We start from the raw sequence: 13,879 nt of genomic DNA on the forward strand, positions 1-13,879 counted from the left end.
TGCAAATACACGCAGTGTGCCGCAGTGCTTCCATACATTTCACGGAGGGGAGGTGTGAGAGTGTATGTGTATGTGAGGGATGGGGAGGAGTGGGGTTGGAGGGTCTTTTGACCAAGAGAGATGGTTATGCTCTTAAAGCCCCCCCACCCCTCCAATAAAATAAAATGTAAAAAATGGACTTTTTCGCTTTTCTCTGCTGCTGCCACATTAAAGGGCTGAATATTAAAGGGGTGGGCTGCTCTGGAAGATTTCAGGCCTAACTCATTACACAACCAACACACAGGCCAAGGTCTGCACACAAGCCCAGCTGTGAGTCATGTAGCATGGAGTACCTTATGTTCCTCTGGCATTTTTATTGCTGGGATGACACCCAGTGGTCAAAGAGTACCACCAGAAGCAGCAAATACTTCAAAGGCATTTTGCTTCAACAAATTGCAACAAAAGCAAGAGTGGATTTTAATATCCTAATTCTGCTCTGCAATATTCACACGTTTTACACCTTCAGTCTGTTGCACTGTAGATGTTGATTATTTCTCTATTCAAACATTTAATTCCCTCTTTTCCTAATTTCACTGGTGGAGCATGAATATTCATTTTGGAAAGTGTGCCTATGTGCGTTCTTTCTCAGTATGCCAGGCAACAATTAGATTAGATTAGCCATTTTTAAATTGGTGATGTGCAATAATCTGTGCATTTTATAGTGCTGGAAGCAATCAGAGATTTTAAAATAGGGACCCTCAGCTTGTTTGTGTGCAGCCTCTATTTAAACAAAAATATTTAACAGAAATCACAAATATTTAAAGGTCTGTTACCGAATGTTTGTTTGAAATGGTTTAAAAATAAATTAAGTCTTAATTTATAAATTACCAGGTACAGATGATGTGAGGTTTGGCCTGTGTGTCTACTCTCACTGAATAAAGGCAAAGAGAATTCACTGAATAGCTCATTATTGTTGTTGACCTTTGTGTGTGTGTACCGTCTTCACTCACTTTGGCCAGGAGACAGAAGGCCAGTCAAAAAAATTATGCTTTAACATAAAGAAATTAGGAGTGAAAATGAAGAGTACATACTGTAAAGGTTGTTGATTGGCAACTTATCAACGTTATTAATTATTCTGCTTTATAAGCAACCTAGAATTCACAGTGTTAAATCAACAAAAAAATAATAAATGGTCAAAGGGTCAGTCAGCTCCCCATCACACAGCTGTTTTGGCCCTCAGATCAGTTTTTTTTGTTTTTAATTGTAACATTACTGCTGCTAACTTAAGTTTATTTTAACCTCTAAAGTCTAAGGAAATTCTTTGGGTAAGCCTCAGGACTCCTGTTGCCCCAGGCTCACTGCATTTTGACTCAAAGTAATAATATCCACCATTAAAGTGAGAACAATATACAAGGAGGTAAGATATGGTGAGACATTCCATTTCATCTGATACTGGGTTTGCATGGTGGTAGTTCCTGAGTTAATGCATTTAATCAGATGACTACACAGTAAACCTGAGGATGCATGATATTCATGCAGTACACATGGCCCGGTGGGACTTTAAAGGTGCCCAGCAGTTCATTTTTGACACACACTAGCAAGTTAACTGTGTCTGTGTGAGCCACACAGGGTTTAGATATTCAGAAGCTGCTTTGTTTCCTTTAGTTTCTCATAGTCACCAGTTATCCTATTCAAACCATTGTCTCTTATCTGAAGGAAAACATACTGCACGGTGTTCCACACAACAGGTTCAGTCCACTCCACAGTGGCACCTCCCTCTCTTTGATGGAATGCCTGCTCCAGGGTCATGAACAAAATCACTCTCCATGTTATTTTAGAGTTTTTATTGGTGGTTACATGGGTGATGTCTAAGGCCTGAAAAAAGAAGAAGTGGTTAGAAAGGCAGCAGAAGTCTGGACCATACACACAAGAGCCATTTGTTTCATAACTTACCAGATCAGCATTTTCACCAACTTCATGCATCTTCCATGTCCTTAACTGAAAAACAGGAAATAGATCAGTCCTTATAAATAATTCAAAACTCATTACTAAAACATCGCCCTGCTGTCATATGGAACTGCAGCTACTACAGACTCTCGGGCTGGTTTCGGGGAGGACAACTCCAGTCATGGGTGTACATGTGCAAGTTCATAAAGGGTGTGGTGGATGAGTTGAAGACACAGATCATGTTTACTCACCGGCCAAAGCATCCCTCAACACAAGGCTGGTCACGTGGTGAGCAGATTTCAGTGGAACACATAAAGTAGATCTGAGAGGGAGGCAGAAGTAGAGCACGATTGGATGCTGTGTCCAGTCTCCAGAGTGAGCAATGTGCTCTGACAAAACAGCTGCTGCCAATTGAGAGTTGGCTAGAATGTGCAGTTTGTACACTCCTCGTAATGAATGCTGACTTGGGGATTCAGAGATACAGCTAACACTGGCTTTTAACATCATGCTTCTGCTAAATAAAAAGACAATCAGTGTGAATTTGCACTGAGGGAGCAGAGATATACTTTACCAATGTACATTTACTGAGCCTAAACTTCTTGAGTGCCAACTTTCCCTCTAAGATAAGATGGTATCCATTTCCTCAGGGATACATTTACAAGCTTTCTAGGCAGACAGCTGCACATTTGACTTTTTTCATACTGCAAAGCATCAGATTACCACACACTAAGGGGGAAAGATTAGGGAACCACAGTTGGCATTTTGGGAAATGTATGTATTCGTTTTCTTGCCAATAGTTAGATGAGAAGATAGATGCTTGTTAAATATGAAGTTAGATCCAACGATGATTGGCTAAGAACACAAAGAAACACTTTTCCTTAGTGTTCCTATAAAGCTACAAACAGTCCAGTTGTAGACACATCACATTAGGCCACGATCCTTCCTTCTACATTAACTTGCACATCCAGCATCCAGATAGCACATGCATTTTATGCTGCAAACTAAGAAGGGAACCTTACCTCTTCATTTGGGTCCTTGAACTCGCCATCAGGAAGGAACTGGAAGGTGCTGATGGTGAAGCGGCGGGTCTGATTCTCCGGAGGGGGGGGTGGAGGATTGAACCCCACAGCCTGCACCAGGGCTGGGTCCAAAGGGTTTGGACATCTAGGAAGAATGAGTCAATTACATAAGCAACACTATATTGTTGTTCCTTCCTCAGCATCCTCCTCCTCCTCTGCTGAGCTGAGTTTTTTTTTAATGTTCTTTTCACACAGGAGATTTTTCAACATACCCGTTGTAAAGTAGCACCCACACAGCATTTCCAGAGCGGGGGTAGGCCACACAGAAGTGCACCAGAAGCACCAAAGTAGGATCTGGGGAGTTGAGGAGGCGCACTTCCAGATAGAGAGGTTTCCCCAGCAACATCCGCAGGGGCTGGTGATACTGTGGGTAGTAGCTGCTGTACTGGGCATCTGAGATGAGATGGATTATTTCTGTATGTAGTCTCACAGACTCAAAACCAGGCAGAAAATCTCCTAAAGGTGATCTGGATGCCTTATAAGTATGTGTTGTTTAATTATTTTAAAGTTTTCTTTTATAATGAATAAAGAATAAAGCCACATACCTTTGGCAAGCCTCAGCTGGACTCCAAAGACTCCTTTGGACTGGAGTCCAGGACCAAAGGAGGGAGATTTAACCACATAGCTCACACTTAGTAATCCTGGCACAAATCTGCACTCTATGAGCAACCTGGAAATAACAAAGGAGTAGAGGAGACAGAAAATGAAAACCTAACCATAATTTTTTTTCACACATTGAGTATATTGGCAGCAGATTGTCTCCAACTGCTGATACAGATCTGTAGCATGAAGCAGGTGCTCAGTGTGAACAGTGAACAGAAACCAACCCTGACCTGACAGGAGAACTTCTGGTGATGGTGCCATAGTTGAGGCTGATTGCCTCAATCTTGTTGATGATCTCCAACATGTAGACAACAGTTTTGTCCACCACCTTCAAGAGAGAAATCAAACAAACAAAATTTACCAAATTTACATGTAGACACCAACAAATACCCAAAAAGGTGTACTGGTTGCCATTGGATACCACTGATGTCACAAAAAATTAAACAAACTGCTAATGGACAATTTTCTAATAACAGCTCCAAATATTAACCAAGTAAACAATTCTCCTTATTAGTAGTAATAGTTTTAGTATCATTGCAATTGTTAGTACTACAAATAAGCATTGGAACTTTTCAAAAAACAGCCCTGAAACAGGAAACACACCAAAAAAGGAATGAGGCACCCTAAAATGGCCCAAAAGTTCCCAAAAGTAGTGGAATAACTAAGTGAGTCAGTTAGAGCTGTCAGTGGTCTTGCACCTTCTTATTTGTGTGAGATTTTTAACATTCACCAACCCAGCAGGGCTCTGCTGGCCAGCATCTGTTGCAGGTCCCTCGGTCAAGGTGCGAACAGCGGATCGATTGCTCTTTTGCAGTGGCAGGTCCTAAACTCTGGAATAACCTTTTTCTTTTGAGTTACGCATAATCACTGACCTGCCACTGTTTAAAGCCAAACTTAAGACCCACCTATTCAGTATGCCTTTTAAATACATCACTGTGACACTTATCTCTTTTAATGTTTTATTGGCATTCTTTTATTGTTTATTCTTATCGTTTTAATATTGCACTTTAAAAAAAAAAGTTTTAATGTTGTAAAGCACTTGGTCGCCTGGTCGATAAGGTCTCTTTTTGTGACAACTGGAAAGGATGGATTGTATTATTACTCATTTGTTTTCATTATATTAGACATTAAAATTAGGAAGAATTATGGGTGTGGCCAAATTGAGTGACAGGTGAGCTGCCTGCCTGCCTCATCTCCACCCGTGCTTCATCTCTTGCCTGTTTTAGGAGTTTAGGTGGACAGTGACACTGCCAGCATGGCAACACTCTTCAGAAACCGACGTGAATTTATTATTTAAACACACACTGAATATTACTAGACATGTTAACTGGATCAGGCAGTTTAGAGTCCAAACATGCACTTTGCACCCAAATTTTCAGTGTTCATTATATCTCACCACTCTGCGTGTCCCACAGCCATCCATTGGTATCTTGAACAAGGCATAGTCAGAAGTCACTCTCTGAGGTTTGCAGGTGGAGTTGCTGGCAGCAACAAGCAGGGAAGGGGAGAGAGGGGGCTCCGTCAGGGAGGCGGGCACAGAGAAGACAAAGTGCCGGTCAATAGTGCACTCTGGAGGGAGATACAAACACGCACACATAAACAGAGATACACATGCATGGTTATGTAAAGGTCAGATGAACAAAAGGTCAGAAATCTCAGGAGGCAATTGATAATGAGACCCAAGGTATCTTATACCCTTTTCACATTCTGTGTCACTGCAGGCTTGAATCATGCTGTGCTGGCCCTGAATCTCTTCACGCATCCAGCAGCTGTAGCACTTACCATTTCCATACCCAAAACAGCTCAACTGTACTCAGCTAAGTGGCGTGAAAATGCCAGTGGGGACGCAGACTGCAGCTCACCATCCATGGGGTAGTAGCAGGCAGGGGGTTGCTTGTTGAAGCAGCAGCCCATGGAGAGACACTGTGACTGGGATACAGAGCTGGGTCCACAGGGGAGACGCTGTTCGCTAGGAAGGCTGCACTCTGAGGGACAGCACGACAAATGTCAGCCGCACAGTTAAAATAACTCTGAATGGCCCGGAGAAAACACCCCTTGGCAAATTGAACAGCCTTTCAATGGAGTAAATCCATCTACCTTGGCCGGGCCCTGGGACGACAACAACTGGACAAGAAAACTGAGCCTCCTTCCTCCCTTTGACTGTCATATAGGAGACAGTGATGATGTACATTTTACCCTTTCAGGGAAAACAAGTTTATACAAGAGTTAATAGGCACCACAAAATAGTCAATTACACAAAAGGTCATGAGCTCAGTGTGAAATATGAGTCAATACTTGCCTGCATGGTCATATGACAGTACGAATTTAGCTGGAGACTTAACCGGACTTTGCCATTTTTTCCTTTGCTTGCAGAATACCCACAGTGCTTTGGGGCTTCCTGAAGCTTCATCTTTTTCCCTTTGATGTCTACATGTGGAAATAAACAATAAGGTATTTTTCTGAAAAACACTTAAAAAGGGGGAGCAATTATCATCCCAAGTATGTTGAGGCACAAAGTTTAAGCGTTCCTTAGTCAAAACAAGAAACAAGCCCACCCTCCCCCAACATACCATTCACTGTTCAAACAACTCATGCAGAGCTGATGGCAACCATATGTACCTGGAACATATACATCACTATATATACACACCTTTAACGACTATTCCTGAAATGGGTCCAGCAGGGAGCTCCACAGTCATCTGATGGGTGGAGCAGATGACTTTAGTCTTAGTGTCAACAGGCGAGCTGGTCTTGGCTTTGGTGGTGCTTGGTGGGGTCGTAGAAGCAGGTGGGGTGACAGTTGCTGGACTTTCTGTGGTACTTTGATATGGGCACTGCAGGTCCAGAGTTCTGTACTGCGCCATGGACACGTCCCAAAACCTTACAGGTAGGGAAATGGTCGTGGGAGTCTAAAGCAAGAAAAGTCAATAAAACTCAGGATAAGCCTAACCACGCAGCAACTGTGTTTAAAAATAAAGTAAGCTTGACTCACAAAAACATTCTCACCAGCTGGGCTGCACAGAACATAAAATACTCCACCCAGTAAAGATGCATGCAGAGCAAAAGCTGCTAATAGTCCAAATGGGATTAATCATAAATATGAGCTGCTGACGAGGAAGAACTGCTCGTCTGTTCCTATAATACAAACAGGACTGTTGTCGTAAAGTGCTGTAGAAATTGCAGCATCAGCAATCAAATGTAGTGTTGTACTTTTTGGTGCCACTGTATTAAACTGCATCATAATCATTTTATTACACGGAGCACTAAAGAAATCTTTACAATTACTAACCGCAGACTTATTTGAGACACAACTTACCAACACTTACACTTTATAGCATCCATGTTTTTGCACTGCAGCTTTGGGGAGCTTATCATAAGTGGCACATACACCAGTGAAACCTGTTGCAGGTACTGGTTGGACTATAAGCTGCAGTCAATCCACTGAACTACAGAATCTTTAGTGAGGCAGCTAATTGACACTGAAAACCACTGCAGCAGTGACCTGACCAGCCTGTTAATTCAGTTACACAAGGTCAGACGGGTCAGGGCTAAATGAACTTTTAAAGTAAACATGTATGTAAAAATGACATTCAAAGACAGCAAGGATGCCTTCATGAGCAGCTTACCTGTAACTGGCTGTGGCAGGCTGGAAGAGGAGAGTGGAGGATTATCTCAGAGTGGTCGGTCCTCTGTAGCGTGTAGCCGCAATGTGGAGCGACATTTGAGAGGTAACGCCAAGTTTTTTTATCTGGTGTAGAAGCAATTAATGGACCTTTAATTTTTCTGACAGAATTAATCACATTATTTTGTTTTTAGAAATGTGAGCTGATCATTGTAATGAAAACTCCAACATCTAGTCAAAAATCTCATGGAGACAAAGAGCACCTTTGTTTGCACAAACACTGACCTCTGACTTGGATGGATTCTGGGTGAGCAGAAGGTAGTAAGGCAAACATTCTATCCTTTAGACACTGGAGATGGGGGCTCTGTGGAGTAGGTTTTGAGGCTTTGGTTGTAAACCTTCTGGTACTGGTAGTTGTAGAAGTTTCAGTGGGACTCATAGCAATTGTAGTGGTAGTTTCAGTAGCTGTATCAGGAGTCGTGATAGTTGTTGTACTCATGACAGAGGTTGTGGTGCTAGAAGGCATTTCTGTGGTCAATGGAATTTGAATGTCTGGATACTGGGGCACAAGAGGATATGGTGTTGGGTACAGAGCATGATGGTAAGGATAGTAAGGATAAAAGTAATAGCCACCAAAAGTGTGAGTGGAAGATGAGCAGGCGCTTTGTGGATCCACTGGTCTTTGAGGTTGCTCTTCAGCAGGTGGCTGATGTGTTGGCAGTATTACATAAGGGGGTTGATAGCTGGGAATATTAGAGGTGTCAGTTGGAGGGCTCTGATGTGGAGCGGTCATAGAATAGTAGAAAACTGGCCAATAGGGATAGTAGGAGCTGTAACCAACAGGAGAAAAAGGTTCAGTTTGAAACTGTGGAGCCACAGGCTGCTTTGGTGGAGGGAGAGGAGCAGGTGTGTGGGTCACTGGTGCTGCAGTGGGTGCAGGATAGTAAGGTATCTGAAAATAGTACTGAGGGTAATACTGACTGTCTGGAGGTTTGGGAGGTTCCACAGATGATGGAACAGGAGTAGTAGAAATGGTTTGTGGAGCTGCAGTGGTCGGAGCTGGTGTCAATGGAGGATAGTAAAATACTGGATACTGAGAATTGTCAAAAGGAACCTGGTATTGTAGAGAGTCAGGAGATTTCTCAGGACCAGTGGGGTTGGAGAGCTGCTGCTGTTGCTGCTGGGGCCCAGGAGGACTGCCAGGTATGGGCTGAGGAGGACCAGGAGGTTGTGAGCCAGGAGGGTAGACCTGAGGCAGCCAGGGATACTGGAACCCAGGGAAGAGGTAGTGTTGTTTAATCTGCTCCTGTGATGGCAGATGAGGAGGAGGAGGGGATGTCGGTGTAGGGCTAGCAGGAACAGGGATGTCTGGAAGCTGAGGGACACCAGGAAACTGTGGCGAATACCAGGAGGGGGTGTTGGGAAACTGACCACTGACAGGACAGGACAGGTTGTATTCTCGATCGTCTAACTTCATTCGGAGGAGCAGCGAATCGTCCTGTTAAAGAAAAACAAAGAGTATCACATAAAATATTGTTACAAGCAGATGCACATTAATCCATTTAAATTAGCCCACTTACTTCTTTGTTGATACAAGCAGCACTGAGAGAGATGGCGAAGGTGAGGTTGTGCGAGTCCACACGGTAGGCACACAACTCAGATACAAATGGAACCCAGTCTCCACTCACTGTTAGACATGTTGATGCAGTCATTCTCACTCAGTCAAAACATCAGAGATTGTGTCTCCCACACACACATTCTGATATCTGAATTAAGAGCTAAACCTAAAATTTTTAAGGTTTCTGGAGAGAGCCGTTCAGCTGGGAAATGTGTTTTTAGACAAATTTGTAGACAAAACTCATTCATGTCTTTCAATACAATTTTGCTAAGTGTATCCCACATTTCCCAAAAACTCAACAACTGAGAAGAACTGCATTTAATGTGCAAATGTGCCCAGTTACTGTAGATCCTAAGTATTAAATTCATGATATTCACACTGTATTTAATGCAAAAAACCACAAGCATTAAAAAAGGTATAATCAAAACCAATCATCTAATAATTATATTGACCGTGTTGTCAGTGAGGGTGGAGTACCTGTGACTGTTAGTATTTGAATATCCTTTTCTTGCACTTGTATCTGCACCATCATGCCGTAGGGGAAGCAAGAGAGTGACGGTGCAGGGAGGGGGGGCGAGGGAGCAGGAGTGGGCAGCTGCACTGGGCAAGAGAGCTTCAGTGGGTTTTCCCACCACAGCAAGGGCAGAACATAGCTGCCATTCTGACAGGTTGAAAGGTAAATAGACAAGTGAGATGAGTGACCATTGGCTGGATTACAATGCAAGTGCTGCTGGTACCTCCTCAGTAATGTAACACGCATCATATGGTACCATCATCTCAAGGTCCTGCTGTGATGTTGTCAATGAGTAACCACAGTATGGAGGTAGATGGAAGACAGAGATGGGAGGGTCTCCCACTGCAGAACATAAAATAATTATATGAAACTATGACATACAGGAGCTTATGTTTTCTCTACAGGAGCTTATGTTGTCTATTTGACTTCACCAAAGCAGCTGTTGATGGTCTCACCTCTGTCTACGAACAGGTGAGTGAATTTTTGACCAGAGGTAGTGAAGGTCATGACCTTGTCATCACACTCCACCAGAGGCCTCATAGCCTGCCACTCAGAGAAATGTGGACTGGAGTCAGACAACGGTCCCAAAATCTCCCCCTGAAATCCATGAAAATCTGAAGGGGAAAGAAACAAAGTGTAAGTAAATAAAGAGATACACCCCCAAAATCTAATAATCATGTGTTTGCTCTTTGTTCATTTACATTGTTTTGGTGAGTGTTGCAGAGATTTAGGAGATATCAACACTGACATTGTTTAACTTCTTTATAATTTAAGGACAATTCAAAACATGTGAAATTTATGTGTGGAATTTATGTGGGTCATAATTTTACAGAAAGAAATGTTGAGCTTGTATTTTTGTGCAGTCTAGTTCAATTATATTAGAAAAAATCCAAAACTCAACAACTCACACCAAAACAATCCCAACTGATCACTGCAAACCATGTGAAACTATAAATATTGGATTTCCTCCTATTAGTATGACATATGTTAATTTCTCCTTATACAACTTGTGGGTGTTGCTTTCTGGTGCCTACATTACCCAGAGTGCAGTTCTCTCAGTCACAGGTGTAGCACCTTGTGTAGCCTGTAGCTGGAAACGGTACAAAGCTCAGATGAACTCCCTATCCTCAGACTAAACTTCAGAGCCAAACAGAGCCGACCTGAAGGACATGAGTGCAGCTCTCTGCAGCGACACACTGCTCAGTCTGCTTTGCTTAAAAGGAAGACGAAAGACCCTCAAACACCTGTTAACATGAAAGAGATGGGGTTCCTCTTTAACCTGTAAAGTCTGCTTGGTGTCCCTCCTCGGTGTTTGGACCTGTGGACCTTGGTATTCTGCTGACAGTACCAGCAGTCCAAGACAAGCTGCTGTACGCAGAGTTGAAGTCACTTTCTTTGAGCTGTGGCACAGTGGAGTGTGGGAGTGGCTCTTTGACAGAGGAAGCACGTTCAGGCCGAGCCTCACTCTGACCCTGCAGACCGGGGCTCCGGATAACCTGTTCGAGCCGCTTCCACAGCTCCACGTTCGAGTCTTGGTTCATCTCTTCCCGCCTGGTGGAGGCTGTAGAATCATCCTCCCGCTGTGCTGAGCTGACCGAACAACAAAGCTGAAAATAAACTGTTACTAAAAACACGAACATTTTTGTTCCGTTCTTGTGTTTGCAAGACATCACCGGATTGCTGACGCTTCATTGGTCACACGAGCACAGAGGCTTTTCTTCAGCACGAGGGCGATTAATTAAGAGTCATCAAGCACGAGCCAATCAAAAAGCTTCATTCGGAGCGGGGCGCGTGAAAAGTGAGCACATCACACACTGCTCAGCTGTCAGATCATCCACCATAATGGTTGAAGATAAGACATATTTTAAAGAGAACACCCAACTTTGTAGCATAATTAATTCAGGTTAATAAAGTCAACATTTTTTTATGAGGTAGGGTGAACTCATCAGCAGTTTCATGTGTGCAGTTCTTATCCATACTGCAGTATAATGTCCCTGCATTTTGCTGCAGTATGGATGAGGAATAAATAGTTTAACTGTGGCTCTTAAAGACCAACATTTTGTTCTTGAGGTGTTGCAGCATCAGTCAGGCACACGTGACTGCAGTGTTTTGTGTTGGTGTCTATCAGCCTCTTCAGGATGGCCCTGCTGCAGTAAAGCCTGTTTGTCCAGAGGCAACCAGAGCCCCTGGAATTAATCTGAAAGGCTCAGACTTCTGAAACTCTAAATCCTGAAGTGACGGCTGTGGTAATAGACTGGATGTTATGGGAATGTGCAGTGACAGTTCAAAAGAAATCGGACAGAGCTGGGATCTGGGGAGTGTGGTGTTATGAAGGGCAAAGAGATTTGTTTGCTGGGAGGATGTGTGCTGCAACTATTTCATCACATTTTTGCTTTTTGTTTTCTCTTCTTTATTTTTTACGAGTTAGCAAGCAGAACAATGTTTAAACAGTGAACCAGCATTTGAAGATGGTCACACTCTGCCTTATAATGTGACATTTTCCACTAAATAAAAAATTAACTATTTTTTTCTGCCTTGTTAATGTTGTGTACACAATGCACAAATTAATTATTGTTAGAAATGAGGTTTATGTCAATGTTCATTCCTGAAAGGTGTCTCTCCTTTCAATAAGGTCTCTGCAGCAGCAGCTACTTCGCAATAACATCTTGATTGTTAGAGCACATATGTTCTGCAGAGGCCCACATGGTGTGATGGGAATAGAAAAATGAATAGAAAACTCCAGTGACTCAGAAGTGGCACACAGGGGGCTACCAGCGCTGCTCAGCGCCCCCTCGCCATTCACGGTGAGGATATGACAAACTGTCAGGGGTCAGATGGAATGGTTCTGACTCCTAGAGAGTCACTGTCAGCATGAAATACTTCCTCTGGTTCATTCCCACACTGACATAAAATACAGCTCTTAAATGATTTTCATCCCAGCAGTGCTCCAATAACAACTGAGACTTACACTAATGGCTCTATCAGCACCCAGTCAGTGTCACACACAGCTGTGTAACATGTGAGAAACCTTCAAGACCTATTATAATGAGTATGATCCACAGCATTGCCTCTGTCTCTGTAAAGCACTTTTTGATTGTAAAAGAGACTATATAATTACCTGTCAATATCTGATGGGATGCACTTACTTACCCAAATGTGAGCATATAAAGAACCATAGACTTAAATCTGACAGCAATGATTGACTTGTCCCAGGTTTTAGCCATTTTCAGAATACAGAGAAACCTGATTATTCCTATTCAGATATGATCATTCTATGTTTTCGTACAGCTTACAGTGTGCATGCACAAAAGTGAAAGTAAAACTAACAAATATTTTTATCAGCTATGAGGCTCAGCAAGTCGCTCACTCACAGAGTATTCAGTGTTTTAATAGAGCACAGTGGGATGTTTTTGACAGCAGGTTATATGACATTGAATGTCCGCCTCCAGCAGAGTGTCGTTCCTACAGTCTGTATCAGGTGTTCAGTGCTGCTTGCACTGCAGAACACCTGATACTGAGAGCTGGTGGCACCTTAATAGTCTCTGTCTACAAATGTCTCTGAGTCATTGTTCACTATCTTCATTTGCTTTGTAAAGAAATAAACAATAAAGCCAGCGTAAAACAGAGTGCACTGGTGAAGTACAGGTCACTTTTAAATTGGTGACCTCATGTTGGAGATCAGGTAGTGTCAGAAGTGCCAGATCAGGGGAATAAAGCAGGTTTGTTAGAATCTTGGATGACTGCACAGAGGATGGTGTTGTTTCAAATACCCAAAACAGAAATACCACAAAAGTTACTGGCATCAAAATTCTTAAATAATCACTCAGAGACTTGAACTGCACATGCATGTAAGGAGAGGCGTGGAATTAATTTCCGCCAACCTCAAGCTATAAACTTATCAATCACACCCCTGTCTATTTTTCTACAGCACATCAACAGCAACACTAAGGAGCTTAACCTGTTAAAGTTGTTATCTTTAATTATGAATTGTAAGAACAGGGAGCCTACAGCAGCTCTTATGCCAAACCACAGAAAAATACTGTACATTCCTCTTCCTGTTTCACTTAAATCATCTGAAGTGTACATACTGTACCTTCTCTGCTCCTGAAACTGAGCGTATAACTCAGTGAATCTGCATTGTCAACAAATGAGGGAGTAACTGAGAAAGCAAAGGAAGCAATTATAGTATCTATCCTCATCCCACCTCCCGCAGGATAAAGCCGCCATTGTAGAGCTCAAACCAGGACTTCCTCAGGCCATGCGGTCTTCACTCCACAGACCATAGTTTGGGAGGGTGGGGGGGTGGGGGGGAGATAAAACACGGGCAGAAATGAGCTGTAAAAAAACACATATAGTACACAGTTTATACTAAAATGTGCTTTTATGAAGCTGTTTTGTAAGAAAAATACATATTCACACAAGACAGGTGATGAAAGGCTTTACATGTCTGTCTGCCAACTAATCCCCTAATAACATGGTATCATTTAAACACAGCCAATAATAACAACTATCTGACA

At 42.7% G+C, this 13,879-nt stretch overlaps 3 protein-coding genes across 3 annotated transcripts; all 3 read right to left on the reverse strand.

The window, feature by feature from the left end:
• Positions 1 to 1,783: 1,783 nt before the first annotated feature.
• LOC114435956 (zona pellucida sperm-binding protein 1-like) lies at positions 1,784 to 3,931 on the reverse strand. The gene is made up of 7 exons (XM_028405950.1): positions 3,839 to 3,931; positions 3,551 to 3,675; positions 3,218 to 3,398; positions 2,946 to 3,090; positions 2,178 to 2,248; positions 1,933 to 1,977; positions 1,784 to 1,854 (listed from the first exon to the last, which is right to left on the reverse strand). Exons 1-6 carry the CDS (start codon positions 3,910 to 3,912, stop codon positions 1,974 to 1,976), a joined length of 600 nt encoding a protein of 199 aa, XP_028261751.1. The 5' UTR covers positions 3,913 to 3,931; the 3' UTR covers positions 1,784 to 1,854; positions 1,933 to 1,973.
• Positions 3,932 to 4,983: 1,052 nt separating this feature from the next.
• On the reverse strand, positions 4,984 to 5,812 carry LOC114450666 (zona pellucida sperm-binding protein 4-like). Its single transcript, XM_028428970.1, has 3 exons — positions 5,706 to 5,812; positions 5,471 to 5,593; positions 4,984 to 5,177 (listed from the first exon to the last, which is right to left on the reverse strand). The coding sequence occupies exons 1-3, from the start codon at positions 5,797 to 5,799 to the stop codon at positions 4,984 to 4,986; spliced, it is 411 nt and encodes a 136-aa protein (XP_028284771.1). The 5' UTR covers positions 5,800 to 5,812.
• Positions 5,813 to 5,871: 59 nt separating this feature from the next.
• LOC114450725 (mucin-2-like) lies at positions 5,872 to 9,955 on the reverse strand. Its single transcript, XM_028429097.1, has 8 exons — positions 9,818 to 9,955; positions 9,586 to 9,704; positions 9,326 to 9,509; positions 8,811 to 8,917; positions 7,516 to 8,728; positions 7,235 to 7,356; positions 6,259 to 6,517; positions 5,872 to 6,035 (listed from the first exon to the last, which is right to left on the reverse strand). The coding sequence occupies exons 1-8, from the start codon at positions 9,900 to 9,902 to the stop codon at positions 5,872 to 5,874; spliced, it is 2,253 nt and encodes a 750-aa protein (XP_028284898.1). The 5' UTR covers positions 9,903 to 9,955.
• Positions 9,956 to 13,879: the final 3,924 nt, after the last annotated feature.

The sequence above is a fragment of the Parambassis ranga genome, chromosome 1 (assembly GCF_900634625.1).
Source record: "Parambassis ranga chromosome 1, fParRan2.1, whole genome shotgun sequence".
Lineage (NCBI taxonomy): Eukaryota > Metazoa > Chordata > Actinopteri > Ambassidae > Parambassis > Parambassis ranga.

Excerpts from the sequence above, each read along its gene's own strand:
- LOC114435956 (XM_028405950.1), bottom strand. The coding sequence starts at position 3,912 with ATGTTGGAGATCATCAACAAGATTGAGGCAATCAGCCTCAACTATGGC. Across the intron at positions 3,676-3,838 it reads ACCAGAAGTTCTCCTGTCAG|GTTGCTCATAGAGTGCAGAT; the intron begins GTCAGGGTTGGT and ends TGTTATTTCCAG. Across the intron at positions 3,399-3,550 it reads CCAGCTGAGGCTTGCCAAAG|ATGCCCAGTACAGCAGCTAC; the intron begins GTATGTGGCTTT and ends ATCTCATCTCAG.
- LOC114450666 (XM_028428970.1), bottom strand. The coding sequence starts at position 5,799 with ATGTACATCATCACTGTCTCCTATATGACAGTCAAAGGGAGGAAGGAG. Across the intron at positions 5,594-5,705 it reads CGTCCCAGGGCCCGGCCAAG|AGTGCAGCCTTCCTAGCGAA; the intron begins GTAGATGGATTT and ends GCTGTCCCTCAG. Across the intron at positions 5,178-5,470 it reads CTGCTACTACCCCATGGATG|AGTGCACTATTGACCGGCAC; the intron begins GTGAGCTGCAGT and ends ATCTCCCTCCAG.
- LOC114450725 (XM_028429097.1), bottom strand. The coding sequence starts at position 9,902 with ATGAGGCCTCTGGTGGAGTGTGATGACAAGGTCATGACCTTCACTACC. Across the intron at positions 9,705-9,817 it reads TCACCTGTTCGTAGACAGAG|TGGGAGACCCTCCCATCTCT; the intron begins GTGAGACCATCA and ends TATGTTCTGCAG. Across the intron at positions 9,510-9,585 it reads CGTGTTACATTACTGAGGAG|AATGGCAGCTATGTTCTGCC; the intron begins GTACCAGCAGCA and ends TCAACCTGTCAG.